Source organism: Natator depressus, chromosome 11, assembly GCF_965152275.1.
Source record: "Natator depressus isolate rNatDep1 chromosome 11, rNatDep2.hap1, whole genome shotgun sequence".
Classification (NCBI taxonomy): domain Eukaryota; kingdom Metazoa; phylum Chordata; order Testudines; family Cheloniidae; genus Natator; species Natator depressus.
Genome location: NC_134244.1, coordinates 19,696,667 through 19,713,723, shown reverse-complemented (window position 1 = coordinate 19,713,723; position 17,057 = coordinate 19,696,667). Strand labels below are relative to the sequence as shown.

General features: G+C 41.9%; 1 protein-coding gene across 2 annotated transcripts in view; it reads right to left on the bottom strand.

Annotated features, from left to right (window-relative positions):
* THSD7B (thrombospondin type 1 domain containing 7B) overlaps positions 1 to 17,057 on the bottom strand; it is a 484,955-nt gene that overhangs the window by 121,883 nt on the left and 346,015 nt on the right. For both annotated transcript variants that reach the window (XM_074967286.1, XM_074967287.1), the window contains exon 14: positions 7,393 to 7,656. In XM_074967286.1, coding sequence (XP_074823387.1) covers positions 7,393 to 7,656 — 264 coding nt within the window. The remainder of the gene's footprint in view (positions 1 to 7,392; positions 7,657 to 17,057) is intronic.

Sequence of the window (17,057 nt, the reverse complement as noted above, 5' to 3'; positions counted from 1 at the left end):
TCCTTTATTGGTATCCAGAACAGTGAAGTTCCCTAATTACTTTGTAAGCTCCCTCCAAGGAACACTGCCCAAAGCCAGGAATGATCAGCTCCCATGGTCTAGCCTGAACAAAACAACTTTGGTATACTTCCTTGTTTACACATAAACAAATCTAGTGTTCTCCCTTGAACTATTGTTGTTTCTCTACAAAAACCCCTACCTATGCTCAAGTAAGTGTTCTGATGCCTGGATCTAAAATCTGCATCAGTTCCATTGGGACTTCATCTTCTCCTGACTGATCATGGTGGGGGATCTGCCTGTCTCCAGCACTCCGGACCCTCAGCTACCACCACCACCTGGGATCCCCTATCAATTCAAGCTTCACAGAGTGGTGAGAACCCAGTTCTCTCTCTCTCTAGGTATAGCCTTCTGACCCTGACTTGTGTGATCCGTTACAGTTTTCTAAACCTGACTTTCATAATCAAATTAAGTTAGATTTAATATTATAACTGTTTTGTTTGTTTGGCTCCTCTATGGTTACTACCTGGCAATAAATAACTTTCATGATTAAGCTGGTAGCTTCTCTCTCTCTCCCCCCACCCACCCCCATAGGTGTTTTTTTGGTTTCCTCATTTGCTCTGCAGCAATGCTCCTCGTACCTAAGCTAAAAGATCCCTGCAGTGCCCAAAAATCCTGTGGGGTTTGCTCATCAAGTGGGTTACTACCAGAACAATTTAACATGAAAGTGGGAATAGAGATGTGCTGAACCTGGGACATATGAGGGTGGCAGCTTGGAAGTGCTACATGACATTTTGATTAAAAAACTAGAAACACATACAATTAACATGATACATCTTAAATGGATTAAAAGCTGGCTAACTGATAAGTCTCAAAATGTAATTGTAAACAGGGAATCATGATTGAATGGGTATCTCTAGTGGGGTCCCATAAGGATTGGTTCTTGGCCCTACACTATTTAACATTTTTATTGATGACTGGGGAAAAAAACCATAAAATAATCACTTAAAAAGCTCACAAATGATGAAGCAGATGGGTCACTAACACAGAGTGAACTGGATCACTTGGTAAACTGGGTGCAAGTAAACAATATGCCTTTTAATACGGCTTAATGAAAATATATCCATCTAGGAACAAAGAACGTAGGACATATTTACAGGATGGGAGACCCTATCTTGGGAAGCAGTGACTCTGAAAAAGATTTAGGGATCCTGGTGGATAATCAGCTGACCAGGAGCTCCCTGCGTGACACTGTGGCTACAAGGACGAATGCAATCCTTGGATGTATAAACAGAGTAGGAGTGGAGAGGTTATTTTATTTCTGTATTTTGCACTAACGTGACCTCTGCTGGAATACTGTGTCCCATTCTGGTGTCACAATTCAAGAAGGATGTTGATAAATTGGAGTGTCTTTAGAGAAGAGCCACAAGAATGATTTAATAGTGACAGACACTAGAGGATCAATCTATTTAGTTTAACAAAGAGAAGGGGTGATTTGGTTACAGAGTATAGGTACAATTCTGTATATCACTTTAAGGGTCACTGATAACACCACCATTAATTTCCTTTGAACTATGTGGAACAAAATATCTCAGCTTAAATAAACAAGCAGCTCAGGGGACATCCAGATGGAGGAACAGTTTCTAATTATATAGCAGGGCTTTGGAGTGGAGCCCGGAGCTGGACGCGGAGCAGCGGAGCTGCAGGTTTTTGCCTGGAGCTGGAGCAGAGCTGGAGCACAGCTCCAAAGCCCTGTTATATAGACTAAATTTAGAAAAAACCAAGATCTATTTGTTTTACTCATGTAATTAATATTTACATTAGTTGGCAACTGAATGTGAACATATATGAATTAATACTAATGACGTAAATCTATATGGTTCCACAAATCTAACAGCAATAATTTTATTAACAAGTCCTGATGAAACATGCAACACGCATCAGTTTTTTTGCTGCAGGATGGCTACCTTTAAATCTACACAATAGCAGATTTAAAGGTAGCCATCCTGCAGCAAAAAAAACTTCAGGACCAGACTTCAAAGAGAAACTGCTGAGCTTCAGTTCATTTGCAAATTTGGCACCATCAGCTCAGGATTAAACAAAGACTGTGACTGGCTAGCCAACTACAAAAGCAGTTTCTCCTCCCTTGGTGTTCACACCTCAACTGCTAGAAGAGGGCCTCATCCCCCCTGATTGAACTAACCTCGTTATCCCTAGCCTGATTCTTGCTTGCATATTTATACCTGCCTCTGGAAATTTCCACTACATGCATCCAACGAAGTGGGTATGCACCCACGAAAGCTCATGCTCCAATATGTCTGTTAGTCTATAAGGTGCCACAAGACTCTTTGCCGCTTTTAAAGCTAAGAAATTAGCTCCAGGAGCTGACACTAAGTGTAGGCTGTTATCCTCGATGAGAACTAGTCACTATGGGAAAATGAGATCCAAACTTGTTACTATTGTACCAGTGTATTTTATAATGCTAAACCAATAGAGCAAACGGAATTGGACTTAGTGTCTTTAAATTGATAACAGTGTACCGGTAAGTTAACTCAAAGGACTCTGTTATGGATATGATATTACAATCAAATAAGTGTTTATATCCTTTGCAGCATGTAATGATTTATGGTGTCATATGCATCATTACTTTACTTTGCTAGTTTGGAGATTTAAGAGATAATATAATATCCAAACTTTGTAAAAATAAATAAATAAAAAAATATTTCACTCAGCTCAAATATTGAATCACCTTGACTAATTTACTCTAGCTTTCTTTTCTGAACAGAAAAGGTGTATTCCTTCATTATCTGTAGCACACTGATTATAGATTCTAAATAGACCAGAGAATACTTAATTAAAAAAAAAAAGACAGTAAGTTTAACTCATCATTATAATTATTGAAATTTATCCAAAAGTTGCTTTTATTCTTCAATTTTAGAGCCTTTATAAGCCCTGAAGCAGCAGTTTTCTTGGGGCTGATTTTGCATTATGTTTTTTCTTCTTTAAAAAAAATTCAAGCTGACATCCACTATTTGGCTGAAATGTTAATATTAGTAGATTCTACAATGAATTTTCTTCTTTGATACTGACCTCTACATTTATTAAGTCAAAAATATATTTTAAAGTAACACAAACAAACATACATTTCAACCTGAGGTCTGGGAATTCTGAACTCTTGCTGTGTTGGCCAGATAACACAGTACAAACAGAACAGTCTGGTACTGTATATCACACAATGATCTGAAACCCTGACACTCTCCAAGAACAAAATGATACTCTCAGAGAGAAGTGTCAAGTTTTATAATTTCTGTATCTTTTGCAGACATGGTTAATGATGCATAGCCATACTTAAGGCCAAATTTGTATCGGTGTGTACACAACACCTATACTTGTATGAAATTCAGATTAATCAGGATCCCCACTGAAAACCTGTTCCTTAAGAATATTTTAGCCTCATGGAACTTCAGGTCCTGCTCCTTGGGCAGCTTCCCGACAGTTTGCTGATGATGCAGGATAGTCCTTAGCCTTTCTAGCAGCCACCCCCTTCTGCCTGGACTGTAGCCTCTTATCCCACTGCTGCTGGTCAATCTATTAGCCTCAGCTGGGTAGGTAGCTACTCTGTCCCTTGACCATTTAATGGCTATGGCAGAGTGGGGTTTATACAGCTCATCACAACTGCATATGGCTAACAACAGAAATGAAGATTACTGATAAAGGCGGGATCCTCAAAGTCGGTGAATGTTCAAGCACAGGAAAACAAATTTTCAGGTAAGCAAAACAGCATCCATTTTCACAGGCATGAATGTCTGCCAATGCAGAGGGTCATTCTTAGGAATGTAGCAAAAAGTATACAATATCAACAAAGAAGGAAGACCATGATATTAAGATTTACATTTAGAGAAAAGAGACACCAGCCTGCAGCACTGTGCCTGAATGTAGCACCAACAAAGGATGTTGCTCGTGCTGCTACTTCACTTATTTTTCATTAGATGCTTTATAAGATATAGATCTAGTAGAATGGGCATTCATGTGTATTAATATCTCAGATGGTGCCTTACCTTGTTTTAAATAAGTTTCTTTGATAACCAGTTTGACCCATTTAGAAATAAAGGGTTTTGATGTGCTAGCATCCTTGATTCTGTTGCCAAAGAAAACATACAGAACAGCAGAGCATCTGAATGTTTATGTTCTGATCAAATGGCATTTGATTATCCTTGTCACAGCGAGGCAATAGAGTATTAGTGTCAAATTCTTTTATGGACGGGTAGATTTTAAACAAAAAGGAAGGAAAATATTTATATTAAAAAAATGAACTTTGGACACAATTTTGAAGGTGTGTAATACGTTGTATTAAAATGGAGGAAAAGTTCTTTAACAGATATGGCTCCAATTTCACAAAATTCAATGGCAGACGTAATTGTAATTAAGAATGCCACTTTGTACTCAAAGTAACAACGAGAAATATCTGAGAGAGGTTGAAAAGGAGGGTCCAGTTGGGATTTCAGAGCTAAATTTAGAGCCCATTTAGCTCTTAGATAGACTGATAGTCAAAGGTTACAACAGCTTTGAAGGATCACATCATGTGAGGATGTTGGACTAAAACAGATTGTTCTTGTACCTAAATATGGAGTTTCAGTACAAATTGAACCAGGCAAACCAATTAGCAGAAAATGGCACCAAAGTTACAAAAGGTGAATCCTTAGTTACATCTTTTCCCCTAGGAATGTCTTTTGATTGAAAGGTTTCTTTTCCCCTGACAATTACATGTAATTCTGTATATTTTGGTGTAAACTGCTAGTGATAGTGTATATATACATAATGCTTTTAATTTTTTATATCTATATATATAGATAGATAGATAGATATCTCACACACTCACACCCCTACTAATATACATGATAAAATCAAAAATAGTAGCAGGAACACTGCAATATGTAATTAAACAGAAATACAGCATATATCCAACTCAAGAGAAGAGAAAGTTCAACTTTAACATGGTGGAAAGTTGGTCTGAAATAGCATGACTAAGTTCGACCTTTAAGGCACACTGCAAAGACCATCCATTTTCCTGTACTTTCAGGGAAGGAGAGATGTGTTGAGGGCTAGTACATCTGGCTGGACTTTTGGGGCAAGGTACTTCTTGGGGCTCATTGTTGGGTTTGGTTGGTTATTTTCTGGTTTACGGGGGGGAGCAGAGACAAAGTTTCATTTTTGTTTGTATGATTCCATTTGTAATATGTCTGAAAATCACTTAAAACCTTGAGTACACATTTCTTTCTTGTCCCACCATTATACACTGAAAGAAAAATAAATTATTTTTTCCTAATTGTGTACCAGTTTGGATAGCTGGTGTGCTCTGGGAAGTATAAGGAATAATGCTGCTTCCCTGCTCCCTCATGAGAGAGCACAGGGTACTCCAAATTGGGCACAGAGGTGACAGACACCAGTCATCTGAAGAGGAGCAAGCTACTGGGCTCGGTGCATGTCTCCTCAAGAGCTCCAGAGGACACACTGCCTTTGCAAGGCCAAATGCCTCCCTGTGGTCCCCCTTGGGATGGTACAGCTCTGCACTGTCCCTTACTATGACAAGACCTTTTTGATTATCCATCATGAATCAGATTCCTTCATTTGTTAAGGCCTCTGACACCGAGTGATCTGGCCGGAGACAGCTGGTAGAGAACTGTCCTTGCACAGCTGAAAGCCCACTTGCTCAAAGCTAAAGGAAACAGCTCTCTCACCTCCTGCACCAGCTGCCCTCCCAACGCCCAATGTCAAAGGAGGGAGAAGGTGGATCTGAGGCACTCTGGAGATAGGATGTGGGAGGGGGGCATGGTGGAATGGAATTCTACTAGATCCTCAACTAGTGTCATGTCCGTGTTTGACCTTATGTCAGTGCAGGCCCCCTGCTGCTCCAATTTCTGCTGAGGCCAGAGGCTGAGGATCAAGAAGTTAAAAACACTTCTGTGTGGCCATCACTCTCCACTACATTCAAGAGAGAACTGCAGCCATTATATTTCCATATGAATATAACTGAAAGAAAACCATGGCTCAAAATGGATTCAATCAGTTCAGGGAAGCCACACACAGTAAACTCCTTTTAATTAGTAGTCACACAAGCCCTGGGTTCCTCAAAAGAACAAGTCACTACACAGAAAAACCCACCTCCCTAAGCACCAACTACTCCCTTTTTGTAGAAAAGGGTTTTGAAGGAGTGTGAAAAAGCAATGCTCCTCTTCCCCTGCAGCACAGAGTCATAATAAATTGTTACACGGGACATCAGGTGTCCCATGTGAAAATCATGGGGAGTTGGTACAGCACCATGGTGTTGGAAAGCAAAAACATGGAAAAGCAGTGTTACGAATCTGTGCAGCTAACTGGAACAGTAATAAACAGCTGCACATGGAATTCAAATTAGGATTGAATCTCTTTGTTAGCTTTTTGACTCTTACCACTGCAAATTCAAGCTGCTTGTCTTCATCCTGCAGGCCCTCCACAATGTGGTCCCAGGTACCTCTATCATTTCCTCAGACACATTCAATGGCTCCCTGTTTTACTCAATAACCACACCATTTGCCCTTCCCTCCACTCTCAGCTTCACACCTTCATTCATGATACTCTGTCTGTCTTTTTTTTCAAAATTCCTCTTTAAAATTAAATTACTTCCTCTTCCTTGTGCCCCTTAACAAGAGTCACTCTATACTCTCCTTTATTTAAATTGTGCTGTCTCCTGCCTTTCCCCACCCCATCCCATCCTGCAAACCATTCTATGTGAGCAGGCACCTGTGCCCACACATTAGTGATTTCAGTAGCGCTCAATGCAGGTGCAAGAGCTGCCCACGCAGAGCTCATTGTAAGATCAGGATCTTAGACTGTGAACCCCTTCCGAGGAGTGATTATTTCTCACTCTATATTTGAGAAGCGCAGTTTAAATAACAATATTATAAAAATACATAGTTGTACCACATCAAACTAAGGGTGGGAGAAGGAACCTCAACTCTGTAGTTCCCAGCGCAATACATGCTCTTATAATGTTTTTAAACAAGTGGAAAAGAAATCTATCCCTGCATCGTGACTGTGTGCCCTACTTTACCTGCAACGTTTCCATTTAATTTCACTTACAAATTCCATTAGAGAAGGATTTTATGAAGGGAAATACCAACAGACCCTTGTAAAAAATGGTAACACAGGACACTGGACTAAGAGCTGTAAAAAGTGCACTGATATGTTAAGAAACCAGAATCACATTCAGCATTTATGGGATCTATAACAGAGTTGCTCCACTCCAGCAAGTGAAAAGTTACCTATGTACTGAAGGGTGCAGAATGAATAACCTAGTAAGTAAGCATTGAATATCTGGATTGTTTACATTCATTATGCACTATTTTATCTCCTTACCAGAACTACTACAGTAGGATGGTTCCACAAGTTTGCCAGTCTTATCATAACAGGCAATAGCTCGGAGTCGCACACCTTCTCCACATTGTTTGATCTCTCCCTGGAATCTCGTTCCTAATTGCAGCTCGGTTTTTCCTTCTGCAATAATGCAGTCGGACCAATTTCCATGGGGCTGGGTGATAAACGTTTCACAGGGACATGCTTCTGTTTCAACTTGAGGATACACCACTGTATTCTGGCATTTGTCTCGTTTTCTGCTTCTCCCTGTTCCAACCAAAGAAATCTGCTTGTTAGCTTAACATCTGCTGCTTTTGATAACAGTGTGTCATATTATTTATACAGGAGTTTAATACATTAAAACCAAGACGATCTGAAATGTTAATATAGAGGAATATTTCAAAAGTGTTTATTACTTGTTGCCAGTGCTTAAAAGTGCTAAGACAAGGTAGTTATCTCCAGGGGCAACCAGGGACCTTAGAGGAACTTAGACAAATTTTCTTCTGTTGGCTAGAGCATTGAACACTATGAAAAGGCTTGCCGTAGTAATTGTATGGCCAGAAAATTATTTGTAATTGTATGCAATATCATTTCCCCCTAATTATCAGATGAAAACAAATTGATTATTTTGTCTCTATTCTTCCTGCAATCAATGGTTGCCAGGGAAACCTACAAAGGAGTCTAAGTAAGCTGCAACTCTTTCTTTGAGGCTACTTTACAAATTAGTTAAACGTGCACCCTGCACGTAGACTACTTTGAAGAAAACAGAAAAGATAATCCCTGGTAAATTACTGAGTCTGGAACACATTTAAGTGGTATCTTTTTTTCCCCTCTCTCTATGCTTCTGATATATTTTAAAGGAATATTACTTAAGGGTCTTTTCCCCTCAGTATCTATCTTAAGGAATACAACACATCTATTTATCTTTAAAGTACAGCCCCACATTGGAGGACAGTGTGGCGTTTCCCTAGCTCGTCCTCCCAGAGATGTTGTGCTTGAAGGACATGCCTCACTCCACACTGGCTATGAGCAGATCCCATATGGGGGGAGCAGACCTTGTTCTTTTTCAAAGGGTGTAGTAGAACCTCTGCTCCCTGGAACTTTGTGATTACCTGCTGGAATTCTAGAGCGTGAGGGGGTGAAATAGCTGCTTCTCTTGCAAGGGATTAATTCTGCTGGCCTGTCTGGAATGGGTAGTCTTTGTGCTGCCCGAACATGTGATTGGGATTGTGTTTGGCTGCTATGTAGAAGTGTATGGAGCTGGAAAGAAGGACTCTTGGGTCCTCTCCCATAGTTGTCACAGACACTAGTGAGCACTCCCTACTCGCTGCCAGTTAGACTGCTGTGCAGGGAATCCAAACCTCTGCTGCCCTGTATCTCTGGGTGTTTCAAGTTCCTGTAGCCTGAATGGAGTCAAGCAACTAGCCCAATCTCAGGGTTCCTAGGTATCCTGTTAGGGAACAAACCTTCTAACTGGCACCCCTCTCTGAGTGTTGGAACTCACTATCCAGCCCTCCACTAGCCCCTCTGCTTCAGATTCTCCAGTACTTAAACACACCCTCTCCCAGAAATCCACCCCAAAAGTGTGAAACCTCTGGTTACAATTTAACTCTGTCGGGGCACGCCATAGTTGTGAAGCAGTCAACAACTTGGCACAGACTAACATCGTTATGCTCTTTTATACATAATCATGTAAAGCATAGAGAGTATAGATCATACAGAAAAGAAGCATCTGAAACTGTAATGTGTCTCACTATCCAGCCCTCCACTAGCCCCTCTGCTTCAGATTCTCCAGTACTTAAACACACCCTCTCCCAGAAATCCACCCCAAAAGTGTGAAACCTCTGGTTACAATTTAACTCTGTCGGGGCACGCCATAGTTGTGAAGCAGTCAACAACTTGGCACAGACTAACATCGTTATGCTCTTTTATACATAATCATGTAAAGCATAGAGAGTATAGATCATACAGAAAAGAAGCATCTGAAACTGTAATGTGTCTCACTAGCTCACCCTTCTCTTGGAAGTCCTCGGGGAACCATCTGGGTGCAGGCAGGCAGGGTGTCCCCTGCTACATGCAGGTTGTTACTTGGTGAGTGGTCTTTCCCTCGTGGACAGGAGAAAGTGGCTCCTGAGTAGGCCAGCTTCTGCTATTTAAAAACTTCAGCCCTTTGTGTCAAGTGACCCCTTTACCAGTTTCCTCACATGAGCACAGACTCCTGCCAGGTGACTTAATTGCCAGGGTGACCTCCCCCTTGCTCATTCTGTTCTGAGCAGGACCAGCAGTGCTTGAATTACAGGGGGTCTTGGGAGGGGAAGAGAGCTGGCTCCTTACTACTTTCAGTGGCTGGGCCCCTTCATCCCAGTAGGAAGTGAGAGGCACTGCCTGGCACCCTGGCCAACTGCTCAGCAGAGACTGGCTCAAGCCTGCCACGTCCCATCCCACCACTCCTCCTCCAGCAACAAGTTGGGGAGAGAGATAGAAAAGGGGTAATATACCGAGGGAAGTGGAGGTCATGGACCAGGGGAGCTGGAAGGAAAGGGGTGTTGGAGATCTGGGGATCGGGGTGAGGTTGGGAGACCTAAAAGGGGGAAATAGGGTAGGCAACAGGAGCTGTCACTATAAATAACCTGGGAGATGAGTGGGGAAAAGGGTCGGGGGGCAGAGATCAGGGCAGGGCTAATGGAGGCAGAAGGGTTTTAAATGCAGTGGGAGGCAGAAGGGGAGAGGGGGGTTGTTGGGTGGCAGCAGAAGGCCAGCAGGCAAGGAGGCTGGGTAGGGACAAGAGGCAGGTTAGAGGTGAGGCAGGGGCAAAAGGCAGATGGAGGGTAATGGTGGGTAGGACAGATGCTGTGGTGGGTGCAGAAGGGGGAGTTATGAATGGGGGAGGAGGTGGGGCAGAAGGGGTATGGGAGGCAGGGCAGAATGAAGGGAAAACTGGGGTAGGTGTCACAAGTAAGGGAGGAGGAACAGTTAGGGGTAAGAGAGAAAGCAGGGCAGATGGTGGGGAGTGGGGGGATAAGGACAAGGGGGAGAAGACAGTCTTGCTACAGCTGGGCTTGGCAGCCCAGAAGATGCCAGCAGAGTATCCAGCCAAGACACACCCTGGCACCTTGCTGCACACTGTTTTAAAACCGCTTGCATTCGGTAAAGACTCTCCTACTCCTCCCCACCCCCCAATTTGAAGTCTGGGGACTAGTCTTTTGCCTAGAGTGAATAGATTTCCAATGATAAGCGTCAGTTCCCTCTATTATTATTCTTTTGCCACCAGGCCTTGGAATTTTCAACCCAACTTGGAGGCAAACAGAGGAGAAGGCAAAAGGCCACACATTCAGAATGGAGTTTGCAGCCTGACAGACACATAGTATTTACAATCTCATGTACCATTAATAAACTATACAGACATATTCACAATTCATCACAATAGTATGCCCCCAAGATGCCAATTCACAACCTCTGGAGCACTCATTGGTAAAATGGAGTTTGGTAAGTAATTATGTAACTATAAAGTCAGTAGACATGTTTTCTCTCCCAATATTGCACACAGTAAGAAAATACAGAATATACACAGACAATCTACATACCAAAATGTCTAATTTTCTAATACTATACCCATTAAGGCAATGGGAATTCTGCCACCAGTTTCAGTGGGAACAAGACCAGGATTATAGCTATACTCTCTATTCATCTGTATTACTCCTCAAACGTATACATATATTTCCAAAGAGAAATGTAGAAGTAGCAAGGCCTTAATTTTATTAGTTTCCAAAACCTAATTCTTTCAAAATGATGTGTTCTGGCGTTCTAAGGATAATTTTACTCGCAAATGGGAAACTTTGCAAATTAACAAATAGGAACAAAAACCAAAAAGAACAGGGGAAATCATTTCCACATTTTTGCAGACAGGAGTTCAATGACATACAAATTATAATGTCTTACACTTAGATCAGACTCAGATAACAAACCAGTTATCGATTAAATACACTGTTCCATTAGATAGCAAAGTCACCACTTGGGATGTTTGTGAAAATGAGCTACCTTGAAATATTCAAAGGGAAAAAAAAATCAAATTATTTAATGCCAACAATCATCCTATAACAAATATATAAGGACAAATTCAGATCAGGGGTAAGAGGATACAACTCAACTGACTTCAGTGAAGTCCTGTACTGTATACGAATTTGATAATATGTTTTTAAATAGTTGGAAAGTCTTCTAGTGGTGCTCACTGCGTTCTGTGCTTTGCCTGCCACTTTATAGCTCAAGAAGCTAATACCTGTCAACCAAAGGCTGCCAGAGTGGACAAGCTGATCTACTAGCAAACCAAGAGGTAGAGCACTCTACCAGTTAGTAGAGCAGGTTTTCTTTGTGAACGCCCACTCACCTGGAATTGGATGACACCCTGAACAAGGAATAGCTACAGGTACTTAGATGGTATAGTGATGGGCTCTATGTTTTTGTGCCGAGATGGCACATAGAAATCGGAGATGCTGCTTTGGTAATCTAGGCATGTGTGGACAGTAAGGCCTTTTGTATAGGCCATCACTGAATATAAAGGTGCTTATATTTCAAGTGTAGCAGTGTTAAAGGACAGGAAAATTGGTGTTTGTATTTCATTTAAATACACTAAGCTGGGCCTAATTCTCCACTCACTTATTGTGACAATTTGAAGAATCTGTCCAACATATGAATCATGTGTGAGACTATGAACTCTCTGTATATATCTTTACCATGCTACAAACTCCATTTTGAATGTGCAGCTTCTCTGTGGTCTCTTTATCTACATGCTGAACTGAAATTCCAGCTGGGGTAGTGGCAAAGGCCTAACAAAAAGAGTGTGGTTAAATGTTGATGATTGGCCATCCAAATAACAAATATATGGCTAATTCCCAGGGCAAGCCAGTTTTTCAAGTATAAGCTCTGGTAGGAGGTCACGTTGGCAACAAAGTCACCTGGCAGGGGTCTGTGATCACCTGAGGAAGCTAAGCAGGACATCACCTGACAAAGGTGGATGAAGTTATAAGAGAGCAGGAGCTGATCCACTGAGGGGGGCATTTTTCTTCACCTCAAGGTGGGAAAAAAACAATCTTTCTTGTAGTAGCCTAATGAAGCAGAGGACCTGCCTGTCATCCTGAGCACAGAGGTCCCTCAAGGACTCCCAAGGGAAAGATGAGGTAGTGAGTAACATTGTGTTTAGAATGTTTATTATTTTCTAAATGAACTGTATTTCCTTGTGCCTTTTCTGTTAAGTGAAAGAGCAATAATGCGTTAGCTTTGTGCAACGTGGTTGTGTGTTACATGTTTCACAATTATCACATGCCTGCTGGGAACTCATAAGGCTCACACCTTCGCTGGGATTCTGGGAGAGGGAATCACGACTGGACCTGAGGGCCTAGGCAAGTGGGCTGAGGAGCTCCAATTCCATAAAGGGATAACAGACAAAGTTAGTGCCCAAGAAATGTGCCAGAGAAGCCAAGGGAGGCACAGCCTGCTGAGACACAAGGAAGCTTAAAACACTGGGGAATCCCTCACAACAATCTGGTGGACAGCTGCAGGGGGGTGCTGACCAGATCTGTGACACTTCCCTAAGGCAGCTTAAATGAATTTGCCTTGCTCCAGTACCCATAGCAAAGCCAATTCATTGCAATAAAGATTTCTCTCACACATGTCACTGGGAGCAAAGCAACTGATTTAAGCAACCGTAGGCGAACGTCAGTTTTACGCCCATTTAGGCCCACCGTCTTAGATGGGCCTACTCCTGATTTACACTGGAGTAAAAATGAGAGGAGATTTAGGCCCATGGTATAATATAGCATAACAAACAGAAATCAACATAAAGAAAATACATAGCTAAACATACCACAAAAGGGCTATTCACCTAATTCCTTATGATAACAGCTTAGCTATATGTTAGGCAGAGTAATCAGAGATGGATGGATAATTTTTATTTCTCTATAAGTGCAGAGATCACTAGGGAAGGCATTATACTATAAATCTTTTGCCAGAAACAACTGAAAATTCTTAATAATGACATTTATGTAAAAGGGTACCTTTATTCTTTAATGAGCTGAGCTCATGAATAAAACACTTTGATTCCATTACATTTGTATACGGAATTATGTTACTGAAAACCTGAATCACTCCAAACGATAACAAAATAATCTTGTAGTTGATTACAAGTTATTCCAGAAGAAAAGAAAAGCGATAGCCACCATACTTATGCTACTATTCAATTCCTAAACATTATTATGCTGTATATGTTTACTAAAGCCGTCATGTTTAATTTTTCACCCTGCTGTAAAAGTCTTTGATGTATCACCTCTACCAATGGAATAACAAAAAGTAACTAAACTATGGTCCTTTTAAATGCAAAATAGAAAATATGAAATGCTTTAATGCAAAGCAGTATACCTACTGTAAGTCCTACCCTCCCCACCCCCAATTCAGTTCAATTTGGTTTAACAAAGTGCAGCGAAGAAAAGACTGTTATTAAAACAAATGTCCCTGAATTATTAATGTTCTGAAATTTTAGAGCTTCTCAGTTTGTTCTGTGTTCAAATAACACATAATATTTTTCCAGTAGTTACTGCAGAATGGCTTGAACCAGTATAATGCTCTTGGCTAATTCCATAAGCCCAGCATTACTTATATTATTAAAGTTATATGACTCCCAAACTTTAGATTTCCAACCAGATTTAAGCCCAACAGTTACAGGTAAGTAACCTTGATTTCTTCTTCAAATGCTGGTCCCTATGTTAGAAAATTGCTGACATCAGTGAATGAAATCTATTTTCTTCAGCAGAAGCATGGAGTTTCAGGAAGAGAACAGATACATGGATAGGCTGGTTGACATGGAATTCAGATATAACTTTAGGAGGAATTTGGGATGAAAGCAGTGGGAAATCCGTTCCTTGTGAAAAATGGTATATGGTGGATTGGCCATGAATGCCCCCATCTCACTGACCCTTCTGGCCAAAGTAATAGAAACTAAATATGCAACTTTTATGGGAAGGGGGGGGACACAGAACATGTTGCCAGAGGTTCAAATGGTGGTCTGCTGATTACTAGTGAAAAGGTCCTGACTAGGCATTTCATGAATTTAACTGTTGTTGGGTGAATGAAAATGGAGGAAGGGAGGTATTGCTGCATGACGGACACACAGTGAACTAGTGGAAAGACCAGAGTTCTTCAATGACAGGAGATAATCTAAAATGACTGGGATATCTGCAGAGTCTGAGGAAGACTGATTATGCCATGCCCAGAAACCTCTCCATTTAGCTAGGTAGCAGGTCCTAGTTGAATCTTTCCTATTTTGATTAAGAATGGCTTGGACGGCTAACAAATATGAGCATTCTAGATCTGATGCTTATCCAAACACCAGGCCATGAAGTGAAAAGGGTCTGGACTGAGGTGTCTGATTTGGCCATCTTCCTGAATTAGAAGGTCTGGGAAGGCACAGATCCTGATAGGACAAGTTGACATTCTCAGAAGTTCTAGGAACCACAACTGTCTGGGCCAGGTGAGTGCTATAAGAATAATTCTGGTCCACTTGTGGTGGATCTTTCTCAAGACCTTGGGTAGCAGGGGACTGGGCAGAAAGGCATATATGAGTTTATCTGTGCATGACAGCAGGGGAGTGTCACCCTGGGAGTTGTGGCCAATAGCTGCTCTGGCTTGGATAAAGATGTGGTTTCCAATGCACCAATTCCAAAACCTGTCTGCTTCCTGGCAGCGGGGAAAGAAACTTGCTCCAACCTGCTTGTTTATATAAAATATTGTGGTGATGTTGTCTGCCATTACTTGGATATGGAGTGAATGTAAGAACAGGAGGAAGGCCCTGCAGGCCAGGTGGACAGCTCTCAGTTCCAGCAGGTTAACGTGCAGCCTGACCTCCTATGGGATCCAAGTGCCCTGTACTATGTGTTTGTTCAGGTGAAAGCCTCAAACCAGAAGGGTTGCACTTGTTATAATGTGTCCTAATAGAGAAAGGAACACCCTGACCATAGTCTTTGGTCTGTGAGTAATCTGTGTTATCAGATTGCTCATTATCTGAAATATTTCTTTGGGGAGGAAATCTCTTACTGAAAGTAAGCCCAGTGTCACTCCAATAAAGTTTGCCATCTGCATGTGGGTCAAAACAGACTGTTCTTGTTCACACAGACACCCAGTGCTGCTAGATGATGGAGTCGCCGAGCTGTCCTGCTAGGAGTCAATCATCCAAATATGGGAGAAATGTGTAACTGTGCTGTCTCGTTTAGGCTTCCCCCACAGAGAGAACCTTCATGAGTACGCTGGGCATTGTTGCTAGTCCAAAGGGAAGGACTCTGAACGGGTAGTGTTCCTGACCTACTAGGAACTAAACAAACTTTCTGTGGGACAGATGAATATCTCCATGAAAATAGGCACCCTTCACGGCAAGAGCCGCAAACCAAATCCCCTCCTGTAGAAAGGGATTAGGGATGCTAGTGTAACCATCCTGAATTTTGACTTTTAAATAAAGATGTTCAGTTGTCAAAGATCCATAATGGGTCTCCACCCTCTGTCTTTTTTGGGGACTAAGTAGTATGGGGTATAGAACCCTCTCCTTTCATAGATTCATAGATATTTAGGTCAGAAGGGACCATTATGATCATCTAGTTTGACCTCCTGCACAACGCAGGCCACAGAATCTCACCCACCACTCCTACCAAAAAAAACCTCACACCTATGTCTGTGCTATTGAAGTCCTCAAATCGTAGTTTAAAGACTTCAAGGAGCAGAGAATCCTCCAGCAAGTGACCCGTGCCCCATGCTACAGAGGAAGGCGAAAAATCTCCAGGGCCTCTTCCAATCTGCCCTGGAGGAAAATTCCTTCCTGACCCCAAATATGGCGATCAGCTAAACCCTGAGCATATGGGCAAGATTCATCAGCCAAATACTACAGAAAGTTCTTACCTGGGTAACTCGGATCTCACCCCATCTAATAGCCCACCTCCTTTGATACTGAGGTGTCACTTATTCTATTGCCCCTCATTGGAGAAGAGAATTTGTCTCCTGACAAAGAATGTCTGCCTTAGAATGTTCCATAAAGAGGAACCAGGAAGAAGCTTTGTGGGGAGGAAAGGAGAGAAATTAGATGGAGTAACCATGCTGGATAGAACCCACTTTTCCTTCATGATAGAGTCCCAATTGTGGGCCAAAAGTGAGAGATGGTCCCCAAATATGGGGGGAGCAGGGTGATAGAAGTGGTTGGCTTAAATAATGTTGGGCAGTTCTCAACTGAGGCATCAAAAGTAGCCCTGAATGGGTGGGTGGGAAAAGGTAGAGGTTGTGATAGAAGAGGATTCTGAACATTGAGGTCTCTGAACCCTCTGCCGCTTGCACAGAGGTATGACTGGCTGCTGGTGGTAGAATGTTTGTGGGGCAGTGGTCTTGGCCACTGGTGTTTTCTCTTCAGGGCCAGGGTGTAAATTCTCAGGAAGTGGAGGTTCAATCCGAAGTCTTTCAAAGAGTGTGGACTCGCATCAGTTTTCTTGTTAAACAAATTTGAATAATTGAATAGTAAGTTCTTTATGGTGTTCTGCACTTCCTTGTGGAACCCTCACCACTATACCAGTGGCTAACCCTCTAAATACCATGTCCACTGCAACCACTGTAGCTGTAGGGATGTTTTTGCCACTAGTCTGCCT